This window comes from Salvelinus sp. IW2-2015, linkage group LG36, assembly GCF_002910315.2.
Source record: "Salvelinus sp. IW2-2015 linkage group LG36, ASM291031v2, whole genome shotgun sequence".
Taxonomy (NCBI): Eukaryota; Metazoa; Chordata; class Actinopteri; order Salmoniformes; family Salmonidae; genus Salvelinus; species Salvelinus sp. IW2-2015.
In genome coordinates, this window is record NC_036875.1 from 19,220,847 (window position 1) to 19,234,087 (window position 13,241).

A 13,241-nucleotide genomic window follows, 5' to 3' on the forward strand; every position below is an offset into this window, starting at 1 on the left:
AGCTAGCTGGCTAATGTTAGCATATTCACTAGCTAGCAAAACATAGCTAGCTAAGGACACTGCTAAGGACACTGCCTACATTGGCTCCAACTCGTGGGGGTTTGTGCTCTCTGATTTGCTCAAAGTCAAGTTGTTGGCCACTGACAAGCATTGTGATTCTACAAGTAGAATTGGTAGGTTTGTCGGCACCTGGTCGGCACGCAGCAGGTACCGCTTTTGTTCTAGCAAGAGAAGGAAGGGCCTCCTACTGTGATAAGAAACTGTCGGCAGCCTATCGGCGATGAGATTCTCGGTGTGTTTCATGCTTTAGAGAGTGTGTGTGTGCGTGTGTGTGTTGAAAGAGGAAAATAAAAGACACTCTTTCCCACAGAGCTCTTCTGCCCTTCCCAGCTGCCCTTCATGGTGTAATGTTAATTAGCTCATTCATACACACAGTTTTAGTGCACATAGACAGTGATGTCATAGTGATGTCACTGAGCAGTCAAAAGGCGCGTTCCTATGCTTAAGCGTTGCTGATGCCTGCCAGATCTTACAATGCTTTCATAAGTATTTGAAGTATCAGCTAACCACACCATAGAGTATGTTATAGCAATCTGTCAGTCGATGACACAGTCGATGATGTGGCACGCAACCATTGGTTGTTGCATCACCTCGCCTTAGCTGTGGAACACGTCCAAAGTCATGGGGTCAATAAAGGTGTGTGTCAATCAGAGATGTATGAACACTGTAATTCAGTCAGTCTCTCTCTCTCTCTCTCTCCCTCTCTCGCTCTCTCTCTCTCTCTCTCTCTCTCTCTCTCTCTTCTCCTCTCTCTCTCTCTCTCTCTCTCTCTCTCTCACTCTCAAAATAGTTTGACAACACTTTGAGGAGTGAGGAAGAGGAGGAGGAAGACAAAGTGAAAGAACTAGATTGATACGTTTCGCTCTGTTTTTAAACAGATAGAAATCTATCACTCTTCCTCCTCCTCCTCCTGTTCTGATTGGGAGTGTGTCCGACCTTCATCTCATCCCTGAGCCAGAGACAACCCTCACAGTAGGAGACGCCTTCTACCCACAATCCCCTGCTGCGTGTTTCTACCACAGACAGAGGGAGTCACAGAGAGAAAGGGAGAGAGAGCGAGAGAGAGAGAGGGAGGGAGAGATGGTGGAAGAGGATGAAAGGGAGAGAGAGAAAGAGAGAAAGAAAGAGTAAGAGAGAGCAAGAGAGAGAGGAAAAAGGGAAGCTCTACAGTGATTATAACACCAGTGCGAATAGAAGAGAAAATAGAGCATGTTCATTAAAATGTAATAGAACTCCCAACAGACATCCAGAGAAGAAGGAGTGGAAGTGAAGCCATAGTCTAGCTTGGTTGTTTGGGATGTGTCAATATCATTGATGTATATAGGCTACCTCTTCTATCTTGTCAATAGTTCATCTAGAAAATATCTGTACAGCTTCAAGTGGGTCCTCAAAGAAGAACATTTGGGAAGCCCTTGGAATACAGCATTTTGATGTGAACTAATTAGGGAATGAGGGAACAAGGGAACGAGGGAGGACAGGAGAAGAGGGAAGAGGGAATCCTATTTATAGCTCTGATTGGAACACAGTCAATTGCCACCCACCGCTGTGGCCCAAATGATCAGGCCAAATGGACAGATGCACTGGTTAAACGTTGTTGTGGCGTAGTCCATTATGTGTGGATGGGGGTGGCTAATGTGTGAAAATGACATTCATTAATTTCACCACATGATTTTCACAAGGGTAAGGGGAGCTTTGAGGTATGACGAGAGAAAGACACCATTCACTGTATAGTGTGTGCGTGTCACACCTGATGGCAGATTATGTAAGGAATAATCATCGAGGAGCTATGCGTCCTCTGGAAAATAATGAATGGCATCAAATCAAAATCAAATGTTATTTGTTACATGCACCGAATACAACAGACCTTACTGTGAAATGCTTACTTACAAGCCCTTAACCAACAATGCAGCTCAAGAAATTGAGTTAAGAAAATATTTACTAAATAAACTAAAGTAAAAAAATAAATAAAAAGTAACACTATAAAATAACAATAACGAGGCTATATGCAGGGGGTACCGGTACCGAGTCAATGTGCAGGGTACAGGTTAGTCGAGATAAATTGTACATATAGGTAGGGGTAAAGTGACTACGCATAGATAATAAACAGCGAGTAGCAGAAGTGTAAAAACAAAGGGGCGGGGGGGGGGTCAACGTATATAGTCCGGGTGGCCATTTGATTAATTGTTCAGCAGTCTTATGGCTTGGGGGTAGAATCTGTGAAGGAGCCTTTTGGACCTAGACTTGGCGCTCCTGTACCGCTTGCAGTGCAGTAGCAGAGAGAACAGTATATGACTTGGGTGACTGGAGTCTTTGGGGAATAAAATTGGTCCGTCCTCTGACACCGCCTAGTATATACAGTGCTTTCTGAAAGTATTCAGACCCCTTGACTTTTTCCACATTTGTTACGTTACAGCCTTATTTCAAAATGTATTACATTTTTAAAAAATCCTCAACAATCTACACACAATACTCCATAATGACAAAGCGAAAACAGGTTTTTAGACATTTTTGCAAATGTATTACAAATAAAAACATAAATACCTTATTCACATAAGTATTCAGACCCTTTGCTATGAAACTCGAAATTGAGCTCAGGTGCATCCTGTTTCCATTGATCATCCTCGAGATGATTCTACAACTTGATTGGAGTACACCTGTGGTACATTTAATTGATTGGACATGATTTGGAAAGGCACACACCTGTCTATATAAGGTCCCACAGTTGACAGTGCATGTCAGAGCAAAAACCAAGCCACGAGGAGGAAGGAATTGTCCGTAAAGCTCAGAGACAGGATTGTGTCGAGGCACAGATTAGGGAAAGGGTACCAAAAAATGTCTGCAGCATTGAAGGTCCCAAAGAACACAGTGGCCTCTTTTACTCATACATTTAAAATGTTTTGACCTAACCAATACTCTTCTTAGAGCTGGCCACCCAGCCAAACTGAGCAGTTACCATACCAGGAAGCGATGCAGCCAGTAACTGCTCAGTTTGGCTGGGTGGCCAGCTCTAAGAAGAGTATTGAAATATATATATTTCTCTCTTACTTCATCTTAATTTTGTATGAAATGAATTTGTTCAAACCTGTTCAATTATTGTCTTTCTCTTTGAGTCAACTACTCACCACATGTTATGCACAGCAGTGCTAGCTAGCTGTAGCTGATGCTTTCAGTACTAGATTCATTCTCTGATCCTTTGATTGGGTGGACAACATGTCAGTAACTGCTACAAAAGCGCTGAAAGCTTGGAGGACATCCTCCGAAAGTTGTCATAATTACTGTGTAAGTCTTAGGGGGTGAGAACCATGAGCCTCCTAGGCTTTGTATTGAAGTCAATGTACTCAGAGGAGGCCCGGAAGCTAGCTGTCCTCCGGCTACACCATGGTGCTACCCTACAGAGTGCTGTTGAGGCTACTGTAGACCTTCTTTGCAAAATAATCTCTTTTAATCAATTATTTAGTGACATGATTATATTTAGTATAGTTTTATCTAAAAAGGATAACTTTTTTAATGTTTTACCATTTTTATTTTTAGTAAATTCACTGAGAAGGATGGTCCTCCCCTTCCTCCTCTCAGGAGCCTCCACTGGTTACACGAAGTGCTAGCGGAGTGGAACTAACCTTCCACAGAGTTGCATTATTTTCCAGAGAATGCATAGAGCCCCAAGTTGGTTATCCCTTTTATACCATGGCTATAATTTAACACATTTACTGCTAGAAATGTGTTCATTTGCAGGTAGAAATATGTTCAACATCCACTGAGGTAGTTTGCAAGTTTACTAGATAGCGACAGTAGTTGCCTTGGTAACCAAACAAACAGATTGGCTAGTGGTAACCAAACCATCAGTCCTTGCTTGCTCTTATGAAAATCGAATTCAACAATGCCAGTAATGTTTTCAATTTTACGTTTGCTTTCAAAGGCAGCTCAAACATAGAACATGTAAGAATGAACTATAGCCATTGAATTTTACAATGCAAATATACCGTGTGTTATAGGGAAATAATGCATGATCTAGAATGCCCTTCAAGCATAAAAGGACAAAAAGAACAACTAAACTGGACTGAGACATGAGGTAAACAGTTAGACTCATATTCAGGCAGTGTAGAGGAAATTGGAAGAGAACTAGACTTCTGGTTTATATAAAAAGATGAAGGTCTTGTGCAGTGCTGGATATGGAGAAGAAATGCAACAGACACAAATAAAAGGGAAAAGAGAGTGATTTGTTTCCTTCTACCCTCTAAATCAGATTTTTCTTCTCCCCCCTCCTCTAAGTCTGATTTTTTTCTCTCCCCCCCCCCCCCTCTCTCAATTAAATTCAATTTAAGAGGCTTTATTGNCAATTTAAGAGGCTTTATTGGCATGGGAAACATATGTTTACATTGCCAAAGCAAATGAAATAGATAATAAACAAAAGTGAAATTAACCTTCTTTTTTTTTAAGTACACTATCTCTCTCTATATATATATTCATATGTATATATACAGTAACAGTCAAAAGTTTGGACACACTTTTATTTCATTTTACTATTTTCTACATTATAGAATAATAGTGAAGACATCAAAACTATGAAATAACACATGGAATCATGTAGTATCCAAAAAAGTGTTGAACAAATATATTTTACATTTGAGATTCTTCAAAGTAGCCTCCTTTTGCCTTGATGACAGCTTTGCACAATCTTGGCATTCTCTCAACCAGCATTATAAGGTAGTCACCTGGAATGCTTTTCAATTAACAGGTGTGCCTTGTTAAAAGTTAATTTGAGGAATTTATTTCCTCAAAACGTTTGAGCCAATCTGTTGTGTTGTAACAAGGTAGGTGTGATATACAGAAGATAGCCCCATTTGGTAAAAGACCAAGAACAGCTCAAATAAGCAAAGAGAAACGACAAAAACATGAAGGTCAATCAATCCAGAAGAATTCATGAACTTTGAAAGTGCAGTCGCAAAAACCATCAAGCGCTATGATGAAACTGGCTCTCATGAAGACTGCCACAGAAAAGGAAGACCAAGAGTTACCTCTGCTGCAGAAGATACGTTCATTAGAGTTACCAGCCTCAGAAATTGCAGCCCAAATAAATGTTTCACAAAGTTCAAGTAACAGACACATCTCATCATCAGCTGTTCGGAGGAGACTACGTGAATCAGGCCTTCATGGTCGAATTTCTGCAAAGAAACCACTACGAAGGACACCAATAATAAGAAGAGACTTGCTTGGGCCAAGAAACACGAGAAATGGACATTAGACCGGTGGAAATCTGTCCTTTGGTCTGATGAGTCCAAATGAGATTTTTGGTTCTAACCACTGTGTCTTTGTGAGACTCAGAGTAGGTAAACGGATGATCTCAGCATGTGTGGTTCCCACCGTGAAGCATGGAGGAGGTGGCGTGATGTGTGGGGGGGCTTTGCTGGTGACACTGTCAGTGATTTATTTTGAATTCAAGGCACACTTAACCAGCATGGCTACCATAGCATTCTGCTGTGATACGCCATACCATCTGGTTTGCGTTTAGTGGGACTATCATTTGTTTTCAACAGGACAATGACCCAACACACCTCCAGGCTATGTAAGGGCTATTTCACCAAGAAGGGGAGGGATGGAGTGCTGCATCAGATGACCTGACCTCCACAATCACCCAACCTCAACCCAATTGAGATGGTTTGGGATGAGTTGGACCGCAGAGTGAAGGAAAAGTAGCCAACAAGTGCTCAGCATATGTGGGAAATTCTTCAAGACTGTTGGAAAAGCATTCCAGGTGAAGCTGGTTGAGAGAATGCCAAGAGTGTGCAAAGCTGTCATCAACGCAAAGGGTGGCTACTTTGAAGAATCTCAATCATAAAATATATTTTGATTTGTTGAACACTTTTTTGCTTACTACATGATTTCATATGTGTTATTCATAGTTTTGATGTCTTGACTATTATTCTACAATATAGAAAATTGTAAAAATATAGAAAAACCCTTGAATGAGTAGGTGTGTACAAACTTTTGACTGGTACTGTATATACAGTTGAAGTCAGAAGTTTAAATACACCTTTGCCAAATAAATATAAACTCAGTTTTTCACAATTCCTGACATTTAAACCTAGTAAAAACTCCCTGTCTTAGGTCAGTTAGGATCACCACTTTATTTTAAGGATGTGAAATGTCAAAATAATAGTAGAGAGAATGATTTATTTAATATTTTACTTCTTTCATCACATTCCCAGTGGGTCTGAAGTTTACATACACTCAATTAGTATTTGGTAGCATTGCCTTTAAATTGTTTAACTTGGGTCAAATGTTTTGGGTAGCCTTCCACAAGCTTCCCACAATAAGTTGGGTGAATTTTGGCCTATTCCCCCTGACAGAGCTGGTGTAACTGAGTCAGGATTGTAGGCCTCCTTGCTCGCACACGCTTTTTCAGTTCTGCCCACAAATTTTCTATAGGATTGAGGTCAGGGCTTTGTGATGGCCACTCCAATACCTTGACTTTGTTGTCCTTAAGCCATTTTGCCACAACTTTGGAAGTTTGCTTGAGGTCATTGTCCATTTGGAAGACCCATTTGCGAACAAGCTTTAACATCCTGACTGATGTCTTGAGATGTTGCTTCAATATATCCACATCATTGTCCTCCTCATGATGCCATCTATTTTGTGAAGTGCACCATTCCCTTCTGCAGCAAAGCACCCCCACAACATGATGCTGCCATCCCCGTGCTTCACAGTTTGGATGGTGTTCTTAGGCTTGCAAGCCTCCCCCTTTTTCCTCCAAACATAACGATGGTCATTATGGCCAAACAGTTCTATTTTTGTTTCATCAGACCAGAGGACATTTCTCCAAAAAGTACAATCTTTGTCCCCATGTGCAGTTGCAAACCGTAGTCTGGCTTTTTTATGGCAGTTTTGGAGCAGTGGCTTCTCCCTTGCTGAGCGGCCTTTCAGGTTATGTCGATATCGGACTCGTTTTACTGTGGATATAGATACTTTTGTACTTTTGTTTCCTCCAGCATCTTCACAAGGTCCTTTGCTGTTGTTCTGGGATTGATTTGCACTTTCCGCACCAAAGTTCATCTCTAGGAGACAGAATACGTCTCCTTCCTGAGCGGTATAACGGCTGTGTGTTCCCATGGTGTTTATACTTGCGAACTATTGTTTGTAAATATGAACATGGTACCTTCAGGTGTTTGGAAATTGCTCCCAAGGATGAACCAGACTTGTGGAGGTCTGCAATTTTTTCTCTGAGGTCTTGACTGATTTCTTTAGATTTTCTCATGATGTCAAGCAAAGAGGCACTGAGTTTGAAAGTAGGCCTTGAAATGGGTACACCTCCAATTGACTCAAATGATGTCAATTAGCCTATCAGAAGCTTCTAAAGCCATGACATAGTTTTGGGGAATTTTCCAGACTGTTTAAAGGCATCGGCAACTTAGTGTATGTAAACTTCTGACCTACTTGAATTGTGATACAATGAATTATATGTGAAATAGTCTGTCTGTAAACAATTGTTGGAAAAATTACTTGTGTCATGCACAAAGTAAATGTTCTAACCGTCTTGCCAAAACTATAGTTTGTTGACAAGAAATTTGTGGAGGAGTTGAAAACAAGTTTTAATGACTCCAACCTAAGTGTATGTAAACTTCCGACTTCAACTGTGTATATATATATATATATATATATATATATATATATATATATAATCTCTTATATCTCTGTCTCTCCTTCCCTCCTTTTCCCTGCCCCAACTCTCACTCTCTCTGCCACAAAACACAAATCACTGCCATCCAGCCTCTAGAAAATAAGACTGAAAAACGACCAGGGAAAAATGGGTCAGGAAATACCTCCGGTTCTCCAGGCTGGAAGTATGGACAACCGTCCCCCTGTACCCAAGCCCCGAGGCTGGCCAACTCAAACAACCTGGTGTCCCTGAGGACCAAACTGGTCAAACAGACTCTGACCGGGAGATTATAGAGGCCCTCTGTAGTTAAGGAGCTTTCCCTGGTGGGTTCACTAGGATTAGGAACATGTATCAAATGAAGAATAACTGCAACTGCTCATACCAGCAGTATTATTTATTTTTTTGTTTCTCCTGATATCCAACTGTTGTTAGAGATACTTATGATATGCTGCAATTCATTACTTGCCCACAGGAGACCCGACAAATCATTCAATATTCTCATTTTGACAAATGTTACTTTTGTAATCATAAACTAAAGATCAACATCTCCCCAAATTAAAATACAACAAACACTAATAATTAACAACTACAGCTAATGGAATTTCTAGGGTCTCTGGAAAAATCTGGAGATATTTACATTGTGTTGAAACAAACAACACGTTGTTACTACTGTTTTGCTGACTCAGAACTATCAAAACTGTGCTCTTGGGCATGGCAATCAAGATTATGCCCACAGTAAGCAATTCACATAATATATTTTTTATGCCTATGTTTATCTGGCTTAATTTGTGACTTTCATTTAGTGAAATATTTCTGTGGGGCCTTTGGATTTCTTAGCATCACAAACAAGATAGCTCGGAAAGGGTGAGGGAGATGAAGATTTAACGGAATCCACTGCAAAACAAGCCATCTCTCCCTCCATCCAAAGCACTTTTCCTTTTTCCCTTTCTAACCCTCTCTTTTTTTGTCATTGCCTCATGGACAGTATCTGCATGTGACAGATGACTGCCAAGATTATCGCATCATTATTATTTTTCCCATAAGAGGAGATCATAGAAGGGATAGAGGAGTGACTTGAAGGAGCAGTTACACTGAGAGAAACCATTCAGAGGTGCCTCATTCCACCAGAGAATGGTGAGCTCAGTGAGTGAGCCAAGTGCTATTGTCCCTCCCATTTCAGACACACTGCTCTCCACAACTTCAATGGGACCCCCGCTAAACCAATTAAAGTGATATGTCCCACTCAACCTGAATATCTCTTCCTGCTGGAGCTCTGAGTGGTACCGCCCGCTTTGATACACAGCTGGGCTCCCTCAACTGTAGTGTCACGCACACACACACACATATGCACGCACATGCACGCACACATACACACACATACACACACTGTCCTGGCTGAGTGGGATGACCTGCTTCGACACAGCAGTCACATTCAGAGTGAAGGAGCTGATGGGTGCTATTCAAGCCATTGCTTTGTGCTTTTGTTCCACATGGGGTATCCTTTACTTGTGATGCACTCTTCCACTCTTTTACTGCAATCATGCAACAATTCCATTTCATCAGCCTCAGTTACACACGCGCACGCACACATGCACGCACACGAAAGCACGCACACGCACACATAAACACACAGGGTTGCGAAGAGAGGGTGGATGAGTGTAAACTTTTTAAGTTTACCAGTAAGCTACCAGAATTTTGGTATCTTTCAAGGATTTTATGTAATCTATCACAAGACATCTAGTGGCCCTTTTGGGTACTTCAGATTATCACAGGTGTCTGTAATTATCTCTGGCCCTCTGTGTGGCCTTATCATACTGAAAGTAAAATATATGAAATAATTAAATAAGATGATAAAAAAAATGGAATGAAAAAGCTACAAAACATGATCCTAAATATAAACCATTAAATTAGTGAATACCATTGGTGTGTAATATGAGGGTTTCAGCAATAAATTGTATATTTAGGGGGCCTCCCGAGTAGCGCAGTGGTCTAAGGCACTGCACCACAGTGCTAGCTGTGCCACTAGAGATCCTGGTTTGAGTCCAGGCTCTGCTGCAGCCAGCCGCAACCGGGAGACCCATGGGGCGGCGTACAATTGGCCCAGTGTCGTCCGAGTTAGGGGAGGGTTTGGCCGGCAGGGATGTCCTTGTCCCATTGCGCTCTAGCGACTCCTGTGGTGGACCGGGAGCAATGCGCGCTGACACGGTTGCCAGGTGTACGGTGTTTCCTCTGACACACTGGTGCGGCTGACTTCCAGGTTAAGCGGGCATTGTGTCAAGAAGCAGTGCGGTTGGGTTGTCTCCCGAGTCCTAACGGGAGTTGCAGCGATGGGACAAGACTGTAACTACCAATTGGGGAGAAAAAGGGGTACAAAAAAATAAGAAATTATATTATTTTACACACTTTTATTTATATGTATTTGTTGTCAATGCTTCAGTTTCAAACTGGTATCAGATGTGAAAAAAGTCAATATTTAGAAGAGTGGCAGAGTTAATTGAAAATAATGCCATTGTTGATTAAATGCATTTTTCATTAATTAGGCAATTGTCTCTTGAACCTATCTATTAGAAACTAATGGACAATATGGACACAGATGTATAAAAAAAAATACTATATATGAATAAAAAAAATTACCATATATTTTCTATTAATTACCAAAATGATTGAAGATTCCAGTGACTTTGGTAAATTACTGGTAGCTTTGCACGCAGAGAGAGAGAGAAAAGCACTTACTGAATGCGGAGTCATATGCGGTGGCGTTGTGAGTCTGTTGAGACACAGGAAAGGGGAAGAGGTAGGCGTGTGTGCAGACTTTAGAGTGGGGCTGATTGGCTAGGGAGAGACAAACAGGCCCATTGTTAGATACATTAAATCATATCACATTATAGAACTAATAAACAAAGCAATGGGTTGTGGCACTGGCATTAGCAAATATCCTCTCCCCATCAAGGGCCCTTATATTATAAAGACAGCATATACTAGTAGGATCAATACAGAGACTAAGCTGGCATAGTCTTCAGGTTTTATTGAATGCATTAAATTTGATAATTGAATTAAATGTAATCTAATTTGTACTCTTAATACTTTCTTTTTTATCTATTTATCTATTTATCTTCCTCCTCTCTCCCTCTCTCCTCTGCCCTGTGGAATTCAGCAGACCCTCGCCAGGTCGTTCCCTGAGCTTTAGGGTGTTTGTGACAATGACCCTCCCTGGATGTTCCCTATTAGAGATTTTCAACACATCTCATCAGATGAAAAAGGACTTGAATAACATCACATGATACAGCCTTTCCATAGAGTCACATGACATAACATCTCATGATAGGAGTCTCATACTACGTCAAAGCATCAGAAGTCACATTCGATAAACAAGTGATTCACCTTAATGACTTTCATGAACTGTTTGCATTGTTCTATTGTCCCTGTACTGGCCCAAATGTAGATGAAAGAAAGTAATGGGATAGAGTGAAAGAGAGTGAGAGTAGAGAATGGAGAGGTAGGGTCTAAAGCTTCAGTCATATGTGTTTCCCAATATCCAAACATGCATATAAACACATGCATTGTACATGCCTACTTTAAAAGCATTGGGGCTTTTTTCGTTTTCACACTTTGTCCGAGTATACAAACCAGCATATTGTGCATGGCCAAAACCCCAGTGTTATACTTAATACAAGTACACAGGAAATTGGCCAGTGTTACCTAGTGTTGATTTTTCTGTGTAACATTTCTAGTGTTGATTCAGGAGTTGAATTAACTCTCTAAGAGTGAATAACCGGTGTTGAATGTGAGAGTGTGATTGTGTCAATATTACTCTGTGGAGAGTAAAACGTTCCCGTCAAAACCACGTCCATTATCATATTTCCCAGCATGCTCTACTGCAGGTAGATTTTTAGGATTGTTTTTAATATCTGTGTTTGTGTACATTAATTGTTTGATTAATCTTATGCCACACAAAGATGAATAACATAAATTTTTCTAAACTAATCCAATCAGTTAGTTAAATTTATTGCACCAGGTTACAAAAATGGTTGTTCCAGTTAAAATGGTGTTGGTAGTCTCTTTTATTAATGTTCCTAACCCTGACAGTCATTCTGCATGCAGCTTGCAGGGGAATAAAAATTCCAACTGTTGGCTGCTTTGGCTGAATTCCAATATGAATTACATGCCAGCATAATTTGACTTGCAGACCGCATGAGGCCTGTAAACCATGAGGTTCCTAACATCACTGTGATATGGTAAAACTTGATCATCAAAGTAAGGCCTTGTAATATATGTAATGCATTTTCAAAAACAGTTTAATTAGTGATAACATTCACCTACAGTCAAAACTCACTCGGTGAAGTCCAAAGGACTGAAGATGAATGAATTCAATAACCATGTCTCTGTTACAAACAAATGTAGTCATGGGTGGTAACTCTACAATTCCCTTGAAAAGGCACACTTAGAAATTATATTGGAGGCATGGCTTAGTGGGCGACGTTGCTTTCAATTAGTTATTTTTGGCCAACCGTAAGTGGAAGTGTTGTATCAGTTTTAGTGGTCTATGGTTATGTTATTTAAAGTATGAGTGTGTCTGTTTTCAGCAATGTAGTCTTTTGAAATGGTTACATAAGCACATGTAGCAATCAAAACATGTTAATGTTATTGTAATGTCCTTAACCCAACACTGAGTGACCTCATCAAGAGATAGACTTCTTGCTGTAATGGTTAAAAATACTATATGAGGTGTTATTGCTTTCCCCATTGGTGTAAACTATATACACTTGCTAGTATTAAAAATAGCATATGAGGTGTTATTGCGTCACATTGAAAGTGTTAATTCATGCTTGAAAGTGTTAATTCACAGTGTTAATTTAATATTTTAAAAGTGTGGACCCATGTAGACACTTGCTCAGTGTTAAATTTAACAGAATTTGCAGAATATGTTATCTGACTTACTGATCCAGAACTTCAAGAGGGTGTCATCGTCCAGGTTTCCCCCGAAGGAGCACCTCCAGAAGAAGCCCTCGTGGTAGAAGGTGGTGTCTGGGGGGAACCCCATACCGGGTTCCACCAGAATCATGTCACCACGCTCAGGGAAGATAATAATAGTAACACATTAGTAGAACACTCCATCATAAGTCCTTCATATTACAGCCATAACAATGACGTAATAACATGTCATAAAAACTCTTAGTCGTCTTCACATTTTGCCTGGTATTTTCTTTTCTAGCATTAGCCATAATGTCATGTATTATGTCGTACCTTGCCAGCTGGTTCACATAAACGTTGTCATAGTATATGGTGCTAGTGCTACAACTGCTGACTGTAAGGTCAAGGGTCACGCTGAGGGAGCACCTTTAGCTTCCTGTGGGGTTGTGGGAAGTGTGTTGAGTCAGAACCGAGAGTCCTTTCTAGCTAGAACAGCTGCTTTCATTCCCCTTTTCTCTCCTATTCCCAATGTCTCTCTTTTGCTCTCCCTCTGCTTCTCAGTGCCCACTGCTCTCTCTCTCTCTCTCTCTCTCTCTCTCTCTCTCTCTCTCTCTCT

General features: G+C 40.6%; 1 protein-coding gene across 1 annotated transcript in view; it reads right to left on the minus strand.

The window, feature by feature from the left end:
- Positions 1 to 10,403: 10,403 nt before the first annotated feature.
- The window catches only part of LOC111959238 (transmembrane protein 182-like), an 8,125-nt gene continuing 5,287 nt past the window's right edge, over positions 10,404 to 13,241 (minus strand). Inside the window, exons 2-3 of the mRNA XM_023980718.2 lie at positions 12,653 to 12,785; positions 10,404 to 10,546 (exon numbers count right to left, since the gene is read on the minus strand). Of these exons, the coding sequence (XP_023836486.2) occupies positions 10,404 to 10,546; positions 12,653 to 12,785 (276 nt within the window). The remainder of the gene's footprint in view (positions 10,547 to 12,652; positions 12,786 to 13,241) is intronic.